The sequence below is a fragment of the Loxodonta africana genome, chromosome 10 (assembly GCF_030014295.1).
Source record: "Loxodonta africana isolate mLoxAfr1 chromosome 10, mLoxAfr1.hap2, whole genome shotgun sequence".
Classification (NCBI taxonomy): Eukaryota; Metazoa; Chordata; class Mammalia; order Proboscidea; family Elephantidae; genus Loxodonta; species Loxodonta africana.
Genome location: NC_087351.1, coordinates 89,683,955 through 89,706,808, shown reverse-complemented (window position 1 = coordinate 89,706,808; position 22,854 = coordinate 89,683,955). Strand labels below are relative to the sequence as shown.

At 41.6% G+C, this 22,854-nt stretch overlaps 1 protein-coding gene across 3 annotated transcripts in view; it reads left to right on the top strand.

The window, feature by feature from the left end:
* POMT2 (protein O-mannosyltransferase 2) overlaps positions 1 to 22,854 on the top strand; it is a 59,395-nt gene that overhangs the window by 2,325 nt on the left and 34,216 nt on the right. The window contains exons 2-4 of one of the 3 annotated variants that reach the window (XM_003408790.4): positions 4,983 to 5,067; positions 18,932 to 19,036; positions 20,994 to 21,102. In XM_003408790.4, the coding sequence (XP_003408838.3) occupies positions 4,983 to 5,067; positions 18,932 to 19,036; positions 20,994 to 21,102 (299 nt within the window). The remainder of the gene's footprint in view (positions 1 to 4,982; positions 5,068 to 18,931; positions 19,037 to 20,993; positions 21,103 to 22,854) is intronic. The other 2 variants (XM_010588770.3, XM_023546412.2) reach the window with 2 other exon arrangements.

The window sequence follows — 22,854 nt, the reverse complement described above, 5'->3', positions numbered from 1 at the left end:
CTGGGGATTGTTTTGTTCTGTTTGCATAGGGTTGCCGTGAGTTAGAGGTTGTACTCGAAGGCAGCTAACAACAAAAACCATCACTGACCCAGGCACAGGTATGTAGAGGAACCTCTGTCAATTGAGGGCCGTATTGAGCCAGTGGAAGATAATTTCCCCCAAAGGAGGAGCTGCCACTTTTTCATGTAAAACCAAGCTACTTCTGGGGCCCGGATAGTTACTCTTGAATATAACATTTCCATTTGACAAACATAACCCTGAGAGGCTTATTGAACCCTTCCCTTGTTAGCCATAGAGTCTAATTTGACCAACTCCAAAGTGGGAATATTATCAGTTCAGTATGTCCTAAGGCCTTCACGGATCAGGCGCTCAATTTCAACAAAAGCTTAGTAGTAGGGTTTTACCATTGCCATCGAGTTGATTCTGACTCACAGCAACCCTGTGGGACAGTGTAGAACTGCCCCATAGGGTTTCCAAGGCTGTAATCTTTAAAGAAGCAGACTGCCAGCCTTTCTCCTGTGGAGTGGCTGGTGGATTCGAACTGCTGACCTTTGGGTTAGGAGCTGAGCACTTAACCACTGTGCCACCAGGTCTCCTTAATAGGGTAATAAACCCATTGCCATTGAGTCGATTCTAACCCATAACTACCCTATAGGACAGAGTAGAAAGAACTGCACCATAAGGTTTCCAAGGCTGTGATTTTTATGGACAAAGACTGCCATATCTTTCTCCCATGGAGCAGCTGGTGGGTTCAAACCAATCTTTCAGTTAGCAGCCAAGCACTTTAACCACTTTGCCACCAGGGCTCCTTAGTAGGGTAATAAAAAAAAAATTCAAAGTCGTTGCAGTTGAGTTGTTTCCGACTCATAGCAACCCTACAGAACAGAGTAGAACTGCCCCATAGGGTTTCCAAGGAGCAGCTGGTGGCTTGGAACTGTGCTGACCTTTAGGTTAGCAGCTGAACTCTTTAACCACTGTACCGCCAGAGCTCCAGTAGGGTAATAGCTGCCTTTTTAAAAATGGTGTACTTGGTTCCTGTGTCAAGCAGATAACAATGTTACCCTGAGGGGTGGCCTCTCACTACCCCAGCAGCCTTTAAGTCTTTAAAGCCTGTGATTTCCCTTTCTCTTCCTGGGATTTTTACATTATTTTTCTGGACCACCCAGGAGGGGCAGGAGTTACCACTCTACATGCAGCAGTGCCTGAATGGGATAATTCTCTCTGACATTTATGGGATCAGCACCAATTCTACATTCACTGGTAGAAGCCACAACAATAAGTCATTGAAGTGGCCCCTAGGGCCCTACCTGTAAGATCACTTTAGCTTCCCTTCCCTACTGGGAATTTGGCTCAACCCTGTCGGTTGAATTTGGGTGCTTTCCCTTCCCCCCTCCCCTGACAGGGACTTGAACCATGGAGTCTAGGAGGTATGCCTCAGGAGAGGCTCTTTTTCTCCTTCAGCTCCTTGCTAGGCTTGGCACCACTTCCCAGTATATTCCCTGGTGTCTCATGAGTGCCATGGGCTCAGGGGCCCTTATCTTTCCACCCCTGCACACACGTTGTGGCTCGCCCTGCTGTCTTCAGCACCTTAGGTCACCTCCGTGTCTGGCAAATTCTACTCCGTCAGGACTGGTGGGACAGAGATGTGGGCACCTGTATCCAGAGGAGCAATAAGAATTTGAGTGCTTCTCTCCAGAGTTCCCAGCATACTAGGATGGGTGTGTATGACTCCTCTGGGGACAGGGAGACCTTGGTCCCACCTTTAATCATCTTACTCTCTAAAGCAGCTGGGGTTGTGGTAGAGGGGAAGGGGTCATGGAGCACAGAAGGAGTGGCTGTACACCAGAAAGTAAAGCACTTTTTTTTTTTTAGTTTTGTTGTTGTTGAGAATATACACAGCAAAACATACGCCAATTCAACAGTTTCTACATGTTCAATTCACTGACATCGATTACATTCTTCAAGTTGTGCAACCATTCTCACCCTCCTTTTCTGAGTTGTTCCTCCCCCATTAACATAAACTCACTGCCTCCTAAGGTTCCTATCTAATCTTTCACGTTGAAAGCAAAACCCTTTGGACTTGAGCCATGTGGGCAGCTGTATGCAACTTACCCAGGCAATCTTTCAGTGTTTTCATTTTACCCAAAGTTCTATGTTGAATAGCAAGGTCCTTATTGCTGACACCATGTATGTAAGCTTTGGAGACTCCTTGGTTCAGCAGCAATATTGCCTTTTGGCTAGGGCTGCCAGGCTTGCTGCCACGTTGTCACGATTATATCTCTTCCTCCTTCCACCAGAAGAGAGCGAGCAGTAACCAAGGCAGCATACAGATGACTTTCTTCAATCTTACCTCTCTCCACTAGGCCTCTTTTATAGGTAGTGCAGTGGGGTTCTCTTACCAATCCCGTTACCCACCTCTTGGGCAAGAGCATTCGCTACTGGATTCCAGGGACTCTTCTCATATACCCTAACCCTGCCCATAAGGATCCTTATTTTTTTCTCTTACAAAAAGCTGTGTCTCTCAGCATCTCAAAACTGTCGGGATTTGGAATTTTATTTTACCCTACTTGTAAGCTAATAAGTTAGTCTGTTACTGTTTTATGGATGCTGGCAGAAGATGTGAGATTCCTGGGTCAGAGACAAAGGGCTTAATTTTCTTTCTCATGGCTCAGCAAGATTGGTATTCTTCATTCTGCTTTACTCCAGTGGGTTAGGATCAATTGATGCCTCTTAGATGGCCCCTTGCAAGCTTTTAAGACCCCAGACACCACTCACCAAAGTGGGATGCAGAGCATTTTCTTAATAATTTTTTATGCCAGTTGACCTAGATGTCCCCCAAAACCATGGTCCCCAGACCCCCACCCCTGCTACTTTGTCCCTCAAAGTATTTGGTTGTGTTCAGGAAACTTCTTAGCTTTTGGTTTCATCCAGTTGTGCAGACTTCCCTGTAATGTGGGTTGTCCTTCTCTTCACCTAAGGTAATTCTTGTCTGGTATCTAGTCAGTGAGCCCTGGTGGCGTAGCGGTTAAGAGCTATGGCTGCTGATCAAAAGGTCAGCAGTTCAAATCCACCAGGCACTCCTTGGAAACCATATGGAGCAGTTCTACTCTGTCCTATATAGTCGTTATGAGTTGGAATCACCTCGATGGCAATTTTTTTTTCAATCTATTTGGTGTATATTCCCCTCTCCTTCCCTCCCAACCCTTGTAACCATCAAAGCATGTTTTCTTCTGTTTAAACCTTTTCTTGAGTTCTTATAATAGTGGTCTAATACAATATTTGTCCTTTTGCGACTGACTGATTTCACTCAGCATAGTGCCTTTCAGATTGATCCATGTTGTGAGATGTTTCTTGGATTCATCATTGCTCTTTTTCATTACGTAGTATTTCATTGTGTGTATATACCCTAATTTGTTTATCTGTTCGTCTGTCGTTGGGCACCTGTGTTGTTTCCATCCTTTTGCTGTTGTGAGCAGTGCTGCTACCTGGGAAACTTTTGAAGTAAAAATCTCATGCCCCTTTGTCAGTATGTTTCCAAGCAAATTTCAAAATGAAATACAATTATTAGACCAGTTTAAATAATGTCCAGCATGTGTGGTACTTTACAGTCTACAGAGTTGAGCCCTAACTCAGATGAGGGAGGGGGCATAGCAGATACCATTATTGTCTTCATTGTGTGGATGAGAAAGAAGTCCAGGGAGAATGAATAATTTTTCCAGGTCATGCAGTTAGTAAGTGGTGGAGCTAGGGTTGGACCTCTCTCTTCTTTCTGTAAATCTGTCGTACTGCTTTGATGTTATTTCTCTTTGACATCACCATGCTACCGTTCTTACCTGTCATCTGATGTCAAGCAGTGTGTATAGCAGATAGAAATAGATTTATTCTCCTGCCCATCTATTGGGATCACTGGGTAAACGCAAGAATCTTACATTTTGGGGAAAAGCATGTTTTACCCACTGTGTGGTGTGTGCATAAAGACTATTTATGGAAGCTGACCTGAAGATGGATAGTCACTAGAAAGCATCTTCTAAGCTGTAGGGGGAGACTGAAAAAAAGAAATGGCCAGGCCTTCTTAAAAACCCTTGTGTATGGTACAAAGAGTTGAGCGCTCAACTAGCCAAAAGGTTGGCGATTCAAACCCACTCAAGGTGTCTTGGAAGATAAGCTTGGCGATTTCCTTCCAAAAGGTCATGGCCTTGCAAACCCAATGGAGCAGTCCTGTTCTCTCGCATGGGTTTACCATGATTTGGAATTGACTTGACAGCAGGAACTAACAAGAAGTATGTAAAAAAGTTTGTACGGTTGTTTGGAAGAACAAGATTTTGCGTTGTGTTTAAAAGCTAACCTGTCAGCTTTATTGCTTACAAAATAACTTATGCAACAAGGATAGATTTTACGTATGTTTCCAACTTAGCAAGAAAGCCCTCAGTTTTTATATACTGGTTAGTTATGAAAAGATCAGTGAGAGCATAGTCAGCAGGACAGTTTTCACAAAGTTGATGGGCAAAATCAGACTCCTGTGCCAATCATGGTTTACAACCTTCCTGTGGCCAGTATCCTAATAATGTAGTAATGTAGTTTCAAATAACAAGCATAACCTCAGAGTTAGAGGTCAGCAGGCCTGGAAGAAAAATCTTAACATAAACCTTTCCATATTACAGGAAAGCTCTTTGCCCTTTTAAAAAGATAGAAATTCAAGATACAGAAGAAGTGATAGATTTAACTTAAATTTTGGTAACTGGTTGGTAAATATGTATTAACCTTTAGTATCTAAATAAAGATTAACAAGCAGCTTGACGTCTTGCTTCCTCAAATCACTTGTGTTAAAAGCTTTTTTTTTTTTTTTAATCCAAACTTTCTCATTAATGGCTTAAAATTCATAGCCTTTGGTTTTAAGTATAATTTTAACCATGCTTAATTAAGGCTATTTGAGTTTTGTGATCAGTTAAAAATTCTCATTTCTTTCTCTGTTTTTTCTTTAGTTGGGATGAGACTCACTTCGGAAAAATGGGAAGTTACTATATCAACCGCACCTTTTTCTTTGATGTACACCCACCTCTGGGAAAGGTGAGCAGTGTGGTGACAACAGCTCTCCGATCTATGAGGCTGGCTCAAACTCTGTCAGCTGGATTTGAGCCAGGTCTTGGTTTTGGAATTAATTCTCGGGGTTGTAGAAAGAGTTCCCAAGATATTCCAAACCAACTACTTTTATGGAAAATCTTAGGCATTTTTGGGGACCCTCTGCGTTCAGAACTGGAGAGAGGGCCATTAACTGATGAATGGATAAACAAAATAGTTTATCTATACAATGGAATATTATTCAGCCATAAAAAGGAATGAAGTACAGCTATATTCTACAGCGTGGAAGAACTTAAAAATATTAAGCTAAGTGGAAGAAGCCAGACACAAAAGACTGCATATTATATGATTCCTTTTTTTTTACTAACTTTTATTGAGCTTCAAGTGAACGTTTACAAATCAAGTCAGAGTGTCACATATAAGTTTATATACACCTTACTCCGTACTCCCACTTGCTCTCCCTCAATGAGTCAGCCCTTTCAGTCTCTCCTTTCGTGACAATTTTGTCAGCTTCCCTCTCTCTCTATCCTCCCATCCCCCCTCCAGACAGGAGATGCCAACACAGTCTCAAGTGTCCACCTGATATAAATAGCTCACTCTTCATCAGCATCTCTCTCCTACCCACTGTCCAGTCCCTTTCATGTCTGATGAGTTGTCTTCGGGAATGGTTCCTATCCTGTGCCAACAGAAGGTTTGGGGACCATGACTGCCGGGATTCCTCTAGTCTCAGTCAGACCATTAAGTATGGTCTTTTTGTGAGAATTTGGGTATGATTCCATTTTTATGAAAAGTCCAGAACAGGCAAATCCATAGAGATAAAAGTAGATAAATAGTTGCCAGGGGCTGGGGGAGGGAGGAATGGGGAGTGACTGCTAATGGGTATGGGGAGATGAGAATATTCTGGAATTAGATAGCGGTGAAGGTTCCAGAACTCTGTGAATATACTAAAACCCCTGAATTGTACACTTCAAAATGGTGAATTTTATAGTATGTGAATTATGTATCAATTAAAAAAAGAAAGAAAAGAAATGAGAAGGAATACATTGCATAAAGCAGAAATAGCTTGGCTAATCATCTGCATGGGAGCTAAACTCCTTTCCCCCTTCCCACCCCTTGCATACACATTGTTTGACCAGTTGCTGTCACATGTTTTACATTTAGAAATTCCACCAATTGGAATTCATTTTACTCTTTTAGAAACAAACCCCTCTGAGAAGGCTAATGGATTAGCCCTGGCATCACTTAGTCCTTTCTTCCTAACTGGAGGGTGAGATCTTGAGCAGAAAGGGGACAGGAATTTGTCTGGATGGAGTGGGGAAGTGATCTTGGAGCATGGAGTACTTGGGAATGGAGTACTTGGAGCATGGAGTACTTGGGAGAGGGAGAACAGGGATGGGTGATCTGGGACAGGTGGGCTTAGGGGAGCATGAGAATATGGGGTGGGGACCAGGGAGAAGACCCTGCAGGTGGGAGGGGCAGAGAGCATGGTGGGCAGGTGGCCTACTTTAAAATTAACTCTGAGCCCAGAAAAGGAGTTATGCTTTTCCTGTTTCCTCTGCAGCATAACAATGATAAGAATTGGAGCAATCGAACACTTTATTTTAGTCTCCTTAGATGCATTACGGAAACCCTGGTGGCATAGTGGTTAAGCGCTACGGCTGCTAACCAAAGGGTTGGCAGTTCGAATCCACCAGGCGCTCCTTGGAAACTCTTTGGGGCAGTTCTTCTCTGTCCTATAGGGTCTCTATGAATTGTTATTGACTCAACGGCACTCGGTTTGGTTTGGTTTTTGGTAGATGCATTATCTCGTGTAACCTTCAGAACAACCCTATGAAGCAGGCACTTTTTTTTATCCCCGTGGGGCACACAGAGGATAAGCAGTTACCAAAGGGCACAAAGCTAGTAGCAGAGTCAAGGTTCCCACTAGCTTAGAGCCTGCCTTCTTAACCATTATACCATACTGCCTCGTGAACTTGTCTTTGTCCAGAACTCAGACTAGATCTCTTACTACGATAGAATAAAGCAACAGAACATGTTGAATACACTGCATTGGGCTAGCCTGGGAATCAGACCTCTGGTAGAAGAGATTTTTTTTTTCTGGGAAACGTAGCCCAGTCTTTCAGGTGGGGACAGCCTATCCTTTTCTGGACTCCCCTAGTGCTCACTGGAAACTCTATAGGGCAGTTCTTCTCTGTCCTGTAGCGTTGCTATGAATCAGAATCGACTTGACGACAACAGGTTTGGTTTGGTTTAGTGCTCTGCACCGTGTGAACTTGTAGAAAATGTGACTGGTTTGTTTAATTTACTTGAGCCTTTTTTTCCTCACATCTGGCCTCTTGTGTGAAGGAAGAGACGTGAAGCTTCTTTCAAAGGCTGCTCACAGGGAGTACAGTCCATCTCTCCCTTAATTTGTCTCCTGATGTTTCTGTGCTCTACCTGGTTGAAAGAGCGTGATGGCAAGTTGGAAACCTGTGAGAGAGCAAGTAGCTTCATAGCTCTGAGGCCAGGCCAACCAAAGAATCAAAAAGCCCCTCCAGGTGGCATGTAGGAAGTGTCCTCCCACACTACTAAGGCACTGCCTGCCACTTTATGCTGGTTCCCAAACATAGGTGACCAGGGGCTCCAGAAAAGTAGATACCTTTTTTTTTTTTAATTAAAAAAAAAAAATTGATTAATACAGAAGGATATAAAAGGTCAAAAGCTTCTCCCCCCCACATTTCTGTTCCCCAAAGGTAACCATGGTCAGTCACCTTTGTTTACAGTTTCTTATATATTCTCTCGGGAATTTTTTATGTACATATAAGTTTGTATATTTTTACAAATGGGCACATGAATAACACATTATAGGTACACATATATGTGTATTTATGCATATACACACGTGTATAATGCATGTATGCACATCTGTATAAACGAATACAAATGGTATTAAACTAAGATTGTTCAGCAACATATATTTTAAATGTGTTATATCTTAACATTTTTCCACATCAGTACATAAGAGTGTATTCCATAGAGACACACCTACCTCACTGTCACTTGGGGGAAGCCTGTCAGCATCCTGCCCCCCCTGGAGTGTGACCCCCTGCTGCTACTAGGATCTGGTGCACACAGTTATCACCACTACTCCTCTAGGTGGATAGGTGACAGTCTGCACTGCACACCTGGTGACCCAAAATCAGATTCCACTCAAGAATAGTGAATGGACTCTTAGGCTTATATATCTGGTAACAGCCCAAACCAGCTGGTAATAGGACATAAGTGATTCAAGGGCTACAACAATCAAGACAGCGCAATCTGGTACCCCATCTATGTATATTGAAAGAAAACAAAACAAGATAAGACTCAGCGAGCAAATATAAAATAAATCACTACAATATCTTATAGATAGCTCAGAGACAGCAGTCAATATCAAACCACATAAAGAAGCAGACCATGATTGCTTCTGCAACTCCCCAAATTAAAGAATCAAAATCTTTCCCAAATGAAGATACAATCCTGGAATTGCCAGATGCAGAATATAAAAAACTAATTTACAGAATGCTTCAAGACATCAGGGATGACCTCATAAATGAAACAAGGCAATTTACAGAAAAAGCCAAGGGACACACTGATAAAGCAGTTGAAGAACTCAAAAAGATTATTCAAGAACATAGTGGAAAAATTAATAAGCTGCAAGAATCCATAGAGCGACAGCATTCAGAAATCCAAAAGATTAACAGTAAAATTACAGAATTAGACAACTCAATAGGAAGTCAGAGGAGCAGAATCGAGCAATTGGAATGCAGGGTAGGGGAGCTGGAGGATAAGGGAATTGACACCAATATAGCTGAAAAAAAAATCAGATAAAAGAATTTTAAAAAATGAAGAAACCCTAAGAATCATGTGGGATTCTATCAAGAAGAATAACTTGCGTGTGACTCAAGTTCCAGAACAGGGAGGGATAACAGAAAATACAGAGAGAATAGTTGAAGATCTGTTGGCAGAAAACTTCCCTGACATCATGAAAGATGAAAGGATATCTTTCCAAGGTGCTCATCGAACCCCATATAAGATTGATCCAAAAAGAAAATTACCAAGACATATTATCATCAAACTCGCCAAAACCAAAGATAAAGAAAAAAATTTAAAAGCAGCCAGGGATAAAAGAAAGGTCTCCTACAAAGGAGAAGCAATAAGAATAAGTTCAGACTACTCAGCAGAAACCATGCAGTCAAGAAGGCAATGGGATGACATATATAGAGCACTGAAGGAGAAAAACTGCCAGCCAAGGATCATATATCCAGCAAAACTCTCTCTCAAATATGAAGGTGAAATTAAAACATTTACAGATAAACACAAGCTTAGAGAATTTGCAAAAACCAAACCAAAGCTACAAGAAATACTAAAGGAAATTGTTTGGTCAGAAAATCAATAATATCAGATACTACCACAACACAAGGTCACAGAACAGAACATCCTGATATCAACTCAAATAGGGAAATCACAAAAACAAATTAAGATTAATTTTAAAAAGAAAAAATTGCTCAAAACAGGAATCATTGAAGTCAGTATGTAAAAGATCACAATAATCAAAAAGAGGGACTAAATACAGGAGGCATAGAACTGCCATATGGAGAGGAACACAAGGCAATATAGGATGATACAAGTTAGGTTTTTACTTAGAAAAATAGGGATAAATATTAAGGTAACCACAAAGAGGTATAACAACTCCATAACTCAAAATAAAAACCAAGAAACACATAACAACCCAGCAAACATAAATTCGACTACTATGAAAATGAGGAACACACAATTTACAAAGAAAAACGTCTCAGCACAAAAAAGTAAGTGGAAAAATGAAATTGTCAACAACACACACAAAAAGGCATCAAAATGACAGCACTAAACACCTAAAAAAAAACCTACTTGTCTATAATTACACTGAATGTAAATGTACTGAATGCACCAATAAAGAGACAGAGAGTCTCAGACTGGATAAAGAAACATGATCCTTCTGTATGCTGCCTACAAGAGACACACCTTAGACTTAGAGACACAAACAAACTAAAATTCAAAGGATGGAAAAAAATATATCAAGCAAACAACAAGCAAAAAAGAGCACGAGTAGCAATATTAATTTCTGACAAAACAGACTTTAAAATTAAATCCACTGCAAAGGATAAAGAAGGACACTACATAGTGATTAAAGGGACAATGGACCAGGATGATATAACCATATTAAATATTTATGCACCCAATGACGGGGCTGCAAGATACATAAAACAAACTTTAACAGAACTGAAAAGTGAGATAGACACCTCCACAATTATAGTAGGAGACTTCAATACACCACTTTCGGAGAAGGACGGGACTTCCACTAAGAAGCTCAATAGAGACACGGAAGACCTAATTGCTACAAGCAACCAACTTAACCTCATAGACTTATACAGAACACTCCACCCAACAGCTGCAAAGTATACTTTTTTTCCTAGTGCACATGGAACATTCTCTAGAATAGACCACATATTAGGTCATAAAACAAACCTTTGCAGAATCCAAAACATCGAAATATTACAAAGCATCTTCTCAGACCACAAGGCCATAAAAGTGGAAATCAATAACAGAAAAATCAGGGAAAAGAAATCAAATACTTGGAAACTGAACAATACCCTGCTGAAAAAAGACTGGGTTATAGAAGACATTAAGGAGGGAATAAAGAAATTCATAGAATGCAACGAGAATGAAAACACTTCCTATCAAAACCTCTGGGACACAGCAAAAGCAGTGCTCAGAGGCCAATTTATATCGATAAATGCACACATACATAAAGAAGAAAGAGCCAAAATCAGAGAACTGTCCCTACAACTTGAACAAATAGAAAGCGAGCAACAAAAGAATCCATCAGGCACCAGAAGAAAACAAATTATAAAAATTAGAACTGAACTAAATGAATTAGAGAACAGAAAAACAATTGAAAGAATTAACAAAGCCAAAAGCTGGTTCTTTGAAAAAATTAACAAAATTGATAAACCATTGGCCAGACTGACTAAAGAAATACGGGAAAGGAAACAAATAACCCAAATAAGAAACGAGATGGGCCATATCACAACAGACCCAACTGAAATTAAAAGAATCATATCAGATTATTACAAAAAATTGTACTCTAACAAATTTGCAAACCTAGAAGAAATGGATGAATTCCTAGAAAAACACTACCTACCGAAACTAACACAATCAGAAGTAGAACAACTAAATAGACCCATAACAAAAAAAGAGATTGAAAAGGTAATAAAAAAAACTCCCAACAAAAAAAAAAAGCCCTACATACTTTTGTGGTTACGAAGGGGGGAGGGAGGGAGGGAGAGGGTTTTTTACTGATTAATCAGTAGATAAGAACTGCTTTAGGTGAAGGGAAAGACAACACTCAATACATGGAAGGTCAGCTCAATTGGACTGGACCAAAAGCAAAGAAGTTTCCGGGATAGAATGAATGCTTCAGAGGTCAGCGGAGCAAGGGCGGGGGTCTGGGGAACATGGTTTGCGGGGACTTCTAAGTCAATTGGCAAAATAATTCTATTATGAAAACATTCTGCATCCCACTGTGAAGTGTGGCGTCTGGGGTCTTAAATGCTAACAAGCGGCCATCTAAGATGCATCAATTGGTCTCAACCCACCTGGAGCAAAGGAAAATGAAGAACACCAAGGTCACACGACAACTAAGAGCCCAAGAGACAGAAAGGGCCACATGAACCAGAGACCTACATCATCCTGAGACCAGAAGAACTAGTTGGTGCCCGGCCACAACCGATGACTGCCCTGGCAGGGAGCACAACAGAGAACTCCTGAGGGAACAGGAGATCAGTGGGATGCAGACCCCAAATTCTCATAAAAAGACCATACTTAATGGTCTGACTGAGACTAGAGGAATCCCGGCGGCCATGGTCCCCAGACCTTCTGTTGGCACAGGACAGGAACTATCCCCGAAGACAACTCATCAGACATGAAAGGGGCTGGTCAGCGGGTGGGAGAGAGATGCTGATGAAGAGTGAGCTAATGATATCAGGTGGACACTTGAGAGTGTGTTGGCAACTCTTGTCTGGAGGGGGGATGGGAGGATAGAGAGAGAGGGAAGCTGGCAAAATTGTCACGAAAGGAGAGACTGAAAGGGCTGACTCAATAGGGGGAGAGCAAGTGGGAGTACGGAGTAAGATGTATGTAAACTTATATGTGACAGACTGATTGGATTTGTAAATGTTCACTTGAAGCTTAATAAAAGTTAATAAAAAAAAAAAAAAAAAGCCCTGGCCCGGACAGCTTCACTGCAGAGTTCTACCAAAGTTTGAGAGGAGAGTTAACACCACTACTGCTAAAGGCATTTCAAAGCACAGAAAATGATAGAATACTACCTAACTCATTCTATGAAGCCACCATCTCCCTGATACCAAAACCAGGTAAAGACACCACAAAAAAAGAAAATTACAGACCTATATCCCTCGTGAACATAGATGCAAAAATCCTCAACAAAATTCTAGCCAATAGAATTCAACAACATATCGAAAAAATAATCCACCACGACCAAGTGGGATTTATACCAGATATGCAAGGCTGGTTTAATATTAGAAAAACCATTAATGTAATCCACCATATAAATAAAACAAAAGGCAAAAACCACATGATCTTATCAATTGATGCGGAAAAGGCATTTGACAAAGTCCAACACCCATTCATGATAAAAACTTTCAGCAAAATAGGAGTTGAAGGAAAATTCCTCAACATGATAAAGGGCATCTATACATAAAAAGAAATAAAATAAAATAAAAGCCAACATCACCCTAAATGGAGAGAGCCTGAAAGCATTTCCCTTGAGAACGGGAACCAGACAAGGATGCCCTTTATCACCGCTCTTATTCGACATTGTGCTAGAGGTCCTAGCCAGAGCAATTAGGCTAGACAAAGAAATAAAGGGCATCCGGATTGGCAAGGAAGAAGTAAAATCATGTCTATTTGCAGATGACATGATCTTATACACAGAAAACCCTAAGGAATCCTCCAGAAAACTACTGAAACTAATAGAAGAGTTTGGCAGAGTCTCAGGTTATGAGATAAACATACAAAAATCACTTGAATTCCTCTACATCAACAAAAAGAACATTGAAGAGGAAATCACCAAATCAATAGCATTCACAGTAGCCCCCAAGAAGATAAAATACTTAGGCATAAATCTTACCAAAGATGTAAAAGACCTATAAAAGAAAACTACAAAGTACTAGTGCAGGAAACTAAAACGGACCTACATAAGTGGAAAAGCATAGCTTGCTCATGGATAGGAAGACTTAACATAGTAAAAATGTCTATTCTACCAAAAGCCATCTATACAGACAATGCACTTCCGATCCAAATTCCAATGACATTTTTTAATGTGATGGAGAAACAAATCACCAACTTCATGTGGAAGGGAAAGAAGCCCCGGATAAGTAAAGCATTACTGAAAAAGAAGAAGAAAGTGGGAGGCCTTTCTCTACCTGATTTTAGAACAAATTATACAGCCACAGTAGTCAAAACAACCTGGTACTGGTACAACAACAGGCACGTAGACCAATGGAACAGAATTGAGAGCCCAGATATAAATCCATCCACATGTGATATTTGACAAAGGCCCAGTGTCAGTTAATTGGGGAAAAGATAGTCTTTTTAACAAATGGTGCTGGCAGAACTGGATATCCATTTGCAGAAAAATGAAAAAGGACCCATACCTCACACCATGCACAAAAACTAACTCCAAGTGGATCAAAGGCCTAAACATAAAGACTAAAACAATAAAGATCATGGAAGAAAAAATAGGCACAACGTTAGGAGCCCTAATACAAGGCATAAACAGAATACAAAACATTACCAAAAATGATGAAGAGAAACCAGATAACTGGGAGCTCCTAAAAATCAAACACCTATGCTTGTCTAAAGACTTCACAAAACAAGTAAAAAGACCACCTACAGATTGGGAAAAAATTTTCAGCTATGACATCTCCAACCAGCGCCTGATCTCTAAAATCTATATGATTCTGTTAAAACTCAACAACAAAAAGACAACCCAATCAAAAAGTGGGCAAAGAATATGAACACGCACTTCACTAAAGAAGATATTCAAGGAGCTAACAGATACATGAGAAAATGCTCTGGATCATTAGCCATTAGAGAAATGCAAATTAAAACTACGATGAGATTCCGTCTCAGTCCAACAAGGCTGGCATTAATCCAAAAAACACAAAATAATAAATGTTGGAGAGGCTGTGGAGAGATTGGAACTCTTATACACTGCTGGTGGGATTGTAAAATGGTACAACCACTTTGGAAATCTATCTGGCGTTTTCCTAAAAAGTTAGAAATAGAACTACCATACAACCCAGAAATCCCACTCCTCGGAATATACCCTAGAGAAATAAGAGCCTTCACACGAACAGATATATGCACACCCATGCTTATTGCAGCACTGTTTACAATAGCAAAAAGCTGGAAGCAACCAAGGTGTCCATCAACAGATGAATGGTTAAATAAATTGTGGTATATTCACACAATGGAATATTATGCATCGATAAAGAACAGTGACGAATCTGTGAAACATTTCATAACATGGAGGAACCTGGAAGGCATTATGCTGAGCGAAATTAGTCAGAGGCAAAAGGACAAATATTGTATAAGACCACTATTATAAGATCTTGAGAAATAGTATAAACTGAGAAGAACACATACTTTTGTGGTTACGAGGGGGGGAGGGAGGTAGGCTGGGAGAGGATTATTTACTGATTAGTTAGTAGATAAGAACTACTTTAGGTGAAGGGAGGGACAATACTCAATACACGGAAGGTCAGCTCAGCTGGACTGGACTGAAAGCAAAGAAGTGTTTGGGATAAACTGAATGCTTCGAAGGTCAGCAGAGCAAGGGCGGGGGTTTGGGGATTATGGCTTAAGGGAACTTCTAAGTCAATTGGCAAAATAATTCTATTATGAAAACATTCTGCATCCCACTGTGAAGTGTGGCGTCTGGGGCCTTAAGTGCTAACAAGCGGCCATCTAAGATGCATCAATTGGTCTCAACCCACCTGGATCGAAGGAGAATGAAGAACACCAAGGTCACACGATAACTAAGAGTCCAAGAGACAGAAAGGGCCACATGAACTAGAGACCTACATCATCCTGAGACCAGAAGAACTAGATGGTGCCCGGCCACAACCGATGACTGCCCTGGCAGGGAGCACAACAGAGAACCCCTGAGGGAGCAGGAGAACAGTGGGATGCAGACCCCAAATTCTCACAGAAAGACCATACTTAATGGTCTGACTGAGACTGGAGGACTCCCGGCGGTCATGGTCCCCAAACCTTCTGTTGGCACAGGACAGGAACCATCCCCGAAGACAACTCATCAGACATGAAAGGGACTGGACAGTGGGTGGGAGAGAGATGCTGATGAAGAGTGAGCTAATGATATCAGGTGGACACTTGAGACTGTGTTGGCATCTCCTGTCTGGAGGGGGGATGGGAGGATAGAGAGAGTTGGAAGCTGGCAAAATTGTCACAAAAGGAGAGACTGGAAGGGCTGACTCATTAGGGGGAGAGCAAGTGGGAGTACGGAGTAAGGTGTATATAAACTTATATGTGACAGTCTGACTTGATTTGTAAACGTTCACTTGAAGCTCAATAAAAGTTAATAAAAAAAAAAAAATCAACCATTGAAAACCCTATGGAGTACAGATTTATTCTGACATGCATGAGATTGCCATCAGTTGGAATCGACCTGATGACAACTGCTTAATCCGTTACAGGTAGTCTCTGACTTACGACTGGGTTCCGTTTCAATGACTCGTCATAAATTGAGTATCTTTTTTTTTTTTTTTTATTATTATTGCCTTTTATTATCAGTATCTTTAATAAATTTGATCTTTATTGGTCTTTGGGGCTTGGGAACATACGTATAAACTTACAGATAGATTTTAATAAACAAATCATAAAAAAAAAAAGGATGGTTGTAAACATGGTTTGTCATAACCTGAATACGTCGTAAGTAGGGGACTATCTGCATGTAAAACCAAAAAACCAAACCCACTGCTGTCAAGTCGATTCTGACTCATAGCAACCCTATAGGACAGAGTAGAACTGCCCCAAAAGGTTTCCAAGGCTGTAAATATTTACACAAGCAGGCTGCCACATCTGTCTCCAGTGGAGCGCCCGATGGGTTTGAACCGCCCACCTTTTGGTTCACAGCCGAGCACTTTAATCACTGTACCACCAGGGCTCCAGTTGTATATAGATATGCCATAAATTCTTTTTTTCCTCTGTAGTTGGTGGGCATTTATGTCATTCCAGTCTTTAGCCATTACAAAAGCTATTGCTGTGAACATCCTTGTACAGTACATGTATCTTTGCATGGTTGCATAGGTATATCTGAAAGACTCCCAGCAGCCGAAATGAACAGTCAAAGGGTATGTACAGTTAAAATCGTGTTAGATACTGCCAAGTTTCCTTGAAAATTTTGTGTAACAGTATATAGTCCCACCAATGGTGAATGAGGGTGCTTGTTTCCCGACCATTGTCAACGTTGGTATGCTCGTACTTTAAAAATTTTGTCAATTTGAGAGTAAAATTGGTATATCACTCATTTACATGTCTTTAAGTTAGGCTGAACATTTTTTCCTATGTTTATGAGTCATTTATTTTCTCTGAATTTGCCCATTTTTCTAATAGGTTGTTCATCTTTTTCGTATTGATTTGAATGAGTTGTTAGGAAATCAGCTCAGGGCTACTTTTAATGTTAAGGGAAACTAGAGGGACTGATTTTTCAGTGCCTGTTAAGTTCCTGGTACAATGCTGGGTGCTTTTCTTATAGCGTCACCTCCAATCCTCATAGTTCCTGCAAGGAAGGATTTTTTTTTTTTTTTAATTGTGCTTTAGGTGAAAGTTTACAGACCAAATTAGTTTCTCGTTAAACAATTAATGCACAAAATGTTTTGTAACATTAGTTCTCAACCCCGCAATGTGTCAACACTTTCTCCTTCTCCACCTGGGGTTCCTTGTTTCTACTCGTCCACTTTTCCTGTTCCTTCCTGCCTTCTCATCTTTGGTTTTGGGCTGGTGTGCGCATTTAGTCTTGGATACATGATTGATCTACGAAGCGCATTCCTCACATGTGTTATTGTTTGCCCTATAGACCTGTCTGATCTTTGGCTGAAGGGTAAACCTCAGCAGTGACTTCAGTACTGAGTTAAAAGGGTGTCTGGGGGCCATATTCTTGAGGTTTCTACAGTCTCTGTCAGACCAGCAAGTCTGGTCTTGCAAGGAAGGTTTTATTGCCTATATAGCTCAGAGATACTGAGTATTGTCCACAATTAGATAGCTAGTGTGTGAGGTGCTGAGACTCAAACCACTTGTGCTTTTCTTCCCTCCAGTGCCAGGCAGGCTTGTCCTCCGAGGTTGCTGGTTAGGAGGGTCATCCGTCTGATATTCCTTGTTAGTTTAGTTCATCTAGGTATTTTGAGGAAACCCTGGTGGTATGGTGGTTAAGTGCTATGGCTGCTAACCAAAAGGTCTGCAGTTTGAATTCACCAGGCACTCTCGGAAACTCTATGGGGCAGTTCTGCTCTGTCCTGTAGGGTCGCTATGAGTTGGAATCGACGTGACAGCAACTGGTTTGGTTTTTTTGGTTATGTATTTTGATGGACCTGTCTTTTCAATACCTTATAGTTATATTACCTTAGTTTTATTTTATTAAATGAACTTCTGGCCCCTCGAATTTCTCTTTTTTAAAAACAACAACAAAAACCAAGGCTTTATAATCCTGTACTGCTGAACTTTGACTTCTGTACCTTGAACTGAGACTATAGAGAGTGACTGTGTGGAACTACTTGAGAAAAAAAGCAAACTGGTTAGTGGTCCAAATCCAAGCCCCGCCCCCAGCGGTGTCGCCAGGAGGGCCTTTTCCGCACACAGCCAGTGTGTCTGTCCCTCCACACAGGCTGACTGGAGCACAAGGGTCAGGCTGGAGCAGCCTGGGTTTGTCACAGCTGGTTGGTATTTGCTAACAGCTTTCATACTCTAGCTGCTTTTCAGTGTGAAAAAGAGAATTTTACAACGTTGAGAGCCAAGGAAAGATAGAAGTGGAGAGACTCATCCTCTCAAACATTTTGACGGGCTCATGACTCAGAGTCTCAGTTTATAGTTGATTTGTTCTGGCTTGGGAAGTGTCAAAGTTGCCTTCCTTTGGAATATTGGAAATAGAAGAAACCAGTCTCTGGCCTTTTGGCGGTTTTTCCCCTGGGACTTTTCTCCTCTTTTCCTTCTGGGAAAACGTATCCATTTCTGCATTTTTCTTTCTCCTTTTTTTCCTTCTCTCTATTCCTGATGTGCAGCTCCTTGCCCGCTTTTCTCCCTCCCCGTCCTGATTTGGAACCTCATTTTTCTTTTGGTGGGCCAATCTCCCAGGAACGGGCCAGGCGAGGCCCATGGATTAGTGCCTGTGTCAGCCTCTGCCCAAGGCCTCCATTAGGAGCTGTAGTGTTTTATTTCACAGCAAATCCGAAAAGGCTGAATGAGGGAGCCCCTCTTTGGCTCTGCCCTTCAAATTGCATTTTTCTCTTTCTAATCTGCACCGTTCCCAGGGACTTGGCCATAATACAGAGAGGATTTGTTTCTGCAGTGAGCTCAGCAAACAAAAGATTCTTTGCTGTGTAACAGCTGCAGGAGGAAATGTCACATTGGCAACTCCTGTGGCCAGTTGTCAAGGGAAGCCAATGTCTGTGGGTGCAGCTGGAGGGACGTTGAGGGGACAGATAAATGTTCTCCCAAATGTCTTTTATCTTTTTGTGTGTTCTCCTCTCCTCAGATGCTGATAGGTCTTGCTGGCTACCTGAGTGGATATGATGGTACCTTTTTGTTCCAGAAGCCTGGGGACAAATATGAGCATCACAGCTACATGGGAATGAGAGGAGTAAGGCTTCCTGACTTGGTATAGACTGAACCCTGGAACTACAGTCAGTCAGAAATGTTATAGGTGGAAGCCCTGGAGTGGTGGCAGGTGTAGATAAGGGACTTTGGCAGGGGTGGGGTCGGGGGACGGTGGGAGATGGATTGATTGGACTGACATCCTGTGATGTAGGGATTCAGAACTGGGGTGGGGAAGAGAGAAAGGGAAAGCCACAAATAATACAGAGATAACCTAGATAGGAGCAAGCACACCTGGCTCCCACCTGTTAACCTTCCCACGTGTGGCAGACATCGGGTTGGAGAGCAGCCTGGATCTAGGCAGCCAGGCATCTCCTGCAGCCTTGACATTGGCCTCAGAATATTGGCAAATAATACATTCCTCCTCTCTGTGACCATAGCTGCTGGAGTATTGCCTGTCTCTTAGGGCCCTTTCTTAAGATTTCAGCATTCTCATACTTCTGCCATGAGGTTCCTACTTCTTTCCCCATCAAGTTTTCAGGTACACACACGGGGTTTTCGACCTGATTTAAGGGAAGCCACATATCTGTCCTGGTCCCTCTGTGTCTTGATTCCCAGCACCAGTCTTAATGGAGCATGGCAAAGCCTGAACACCCAGCTCTCTGGGTGCCTGTACCTGTAGCTAAATGAAGCCTGTAGAAACTGACCTCGAACATGGAGCTCTCAGAGCAGTTTGCATTTACAAGTCCCCTTCCCTTGAGGACCTCATAGCACTTAGATAAATGGCTGTGTGCTTATTTGGGCTAATCATTGGATGATTTGCATGGTCATATCATGTCACATTAAACAAGAAGGGTCCCCTGGCCTCAAGTTCACATTGTTAAGTGAGTCTGTGTCTTCCTAATGCTGTTGAACACCACATGGCATACATAATGGGATATAGGTCAGACTCACTGTGGACTTGCTACGAAAATTGAGCCAAATATAATGGCCTCATTCCCTTTCACATTAGACACATTGCTTTCTGCTTGACAAAAAGTGACAACCCGAATGTGAGAATGTCCCATTCCCCTGGGCTTCCCTATTTACATTTTTTGGTCCATTTACTTTTGATGGGCAGTGTGGTAGATGGAGAGTTGTTGTTGTTAGTTACCCTCAAGTGGATTCCAACTTGTGGCGACCCCATGTGTGCAGAGTAGAACTGCTCCATAGGGTTTTCAAGGCTGTGATCTTTCAGAAGCAGATCGCTAGGCCTGCCTTTCAGGGCATCTCTGGGTGGGCTTGAACCGCCCCTCTGGAATGAGAGAGGGCTGATGATAAAAAGACAAAACTAAAAATCACACAACCTTTTAGATACTTAAGTGTCAAGCAGTCTTTTTTACCAAAACTAGAATTCTTCCTGTGGATTAAAGAGTAGTTTTCTGGTGTCATTGAAGGAAAGAGTCAGGAAGGAAATTGCAGAAATAACACTGGAATTCTCGAAACCATGGAGACACTTTCAGAGAGGTCTTTCTCAGCTTGTAACCACAGCTTCACACAGAAGCTGACTTCCTGAGCACTTTCTGTGTGCTAATAGAACTTTATTTCATTTAAAGAGTAAACCCTGTGAGGTAGGAACTCCTATTTTTCACGTTGTACAGATGGAGAGGCAGAGAGACAGAGATGTGACTTTCTCAGGGTCACAGCTAACAGTGATGGGGCAGGCCAACTCTGGAGTCCCCCACTTAAAACCACTGTGCCATCTCCCACACTTTCCCAGCATCTTATATATTGACAGTGCCTGCTGAAATTTGTTGATTTCATATCCGTGCACAAGTTGGTGCTCAGTGAAAACGTGTGTTGCTCAGGTTTCCTCTTCACTGTTATACCACCTCTTTCTTATTTATAGATATTTCAGATAATTTTGGGTAGCCAAAGTTGTCAAGATCCTTTATCTTAAAGTCACACAGATCCCTGATGCTTAGCATAGCTGTTATTTGACTGCTTCTCTTTTCCTTCTCCAGTTCTGTGCATTCCTGGGTTCTTGGCTGATTCCCTTTGCCTACCTCACTGTGCTGGAGGTATCCAAGTCTCTTCCAGCAGCACTGCTCACTGCTGCCCTCCTCACCTTTGGTGAGTTGTCTTATACCATGTTTCTTGGGAAATTGGCTGCCACATTATTAATGTAGCTGGAAATCAGTATGTTTAAGGTTCATATGTATGGGTCAAATTCTTAATTAAGTTTAAAATTGTGTAAGGTGCATACAAAACTCATGTTATTCGCTAATACATACATACATATATATACACACACACATATATAACAAGCCTTTATAGTATTGGAGGTGAGAGTTGGCATGGTTGATTCCAAGGAATAGATAATCTTCAAGGTATCTATATTTGAATTTAGAATACATAATAAGACATATTTGTATGTGTGTTTGAAGGAGGTTTCGAATTCTAATACTGCCACTGTTAGGCTAATATTAAGATTAGTTTGCATTTCCTAAACTCGTTTCAACTGAATGCAAGGGCACATGCCCCAGAAGTAGCTGGATGACAGGGGATAGCAAAATGGCAGTGTGAATTTTTGCTGTGGATAACCCTCACATGGATAAATGAGAGTTGACCGTGGAAGTTGATCCTATTGCTAGCCTTGTTCTTATGAGTGAATTTATGACCTCACGGAGCTTACCATTTAAAGAAGTCCAGATCAATTTAGGTGGGTATTTTGGGGGTGGTTTGGGCTTTGTTTTGATATCTATTTCACAAGATTGTAGGGCCTCTGTATACAAGACTGATGGGTTTTTCCTGGTATTTGAATTTTTCTTTTCAGTTATTCATTCATTCAGTCATTTATTCATTCAACAACTGTTTATCTAGTACCTACTCTGTGCCAGGTCACTTTCTTGGGCCTCCTTATAACTGATGAGACATTCTGCTGTCACTGGAGCTTACCTTCTAGTGAGTTAGACAATAAAGCAAGTAAATTAATAAGTCTGTAATAGAATATCTTAAGTAGTAAGTGCAATGTGAAAAATAAAGCAGGGTAAGCAATAGAGTTATGACAACTGATACTATTTGGGGTAAGGTGGTCAGTGAAGATCTCCCTAGGGAGGTTGTTTTGATCAGAGACCTGCAAGGATCAATCCATGCAGAGATCTGTGGGAAGAGTGTTCTGGGCAGAGGGAATAGCAAGTGCAGTGGTCCTGGTTCAAGGCAGCACTCAGTGTATTCAAGGAACAGCAAGAAGGTCAATATAGGTAGAGTGGAGTGAGTGAGGTAGAGAGTAGTGGGAGATGAAGTTGTATAGACAGAGGAAAGACCATACATGCCTTGGAGACCACCATGAAGAGTTTTTCACACTAAATGAGGTGGGAAGGCATTGGAGGGTTTTACCTGGGACACAACATAAGAAGATTTAAGTTAAAAAACCAAATCAAACAAACAAACAAAAAATGCCACCGCCATGGCAGCTGTATGGAGAATCAGTGGTCAACAGAGACATTATATAAAATGGTAAGTAAGACTCTATCAGTGTAGGTCGTTTGTGGCTACATCAGCAGGGTGACAGAACTGCCATTTTGATCATGGAAATGAGGAAGAGCCCTGGTCTCAGGACTGCTCTGTCTCAGTGCATAACATGGTCTTCACTTGGGTCAAGGACCTGGAGCTGGGGTGAGAGGCTGTTTCTTGTCATTGGACTTTTAGTATACCAAAACTGTGACCTTCTGCCACCCTGATGATTCAGTGATGGATGACTCAGTGGCTCACCTAGGCTCGACTGCCCGAATGCTTACTTGCAAAGGGGGGACTGTTCCCTACTCTTGGGGTGTTTGGTTCTCAGTGGGCCCCAACTCCGACTCTGCTTTTTGACCAGTGAGC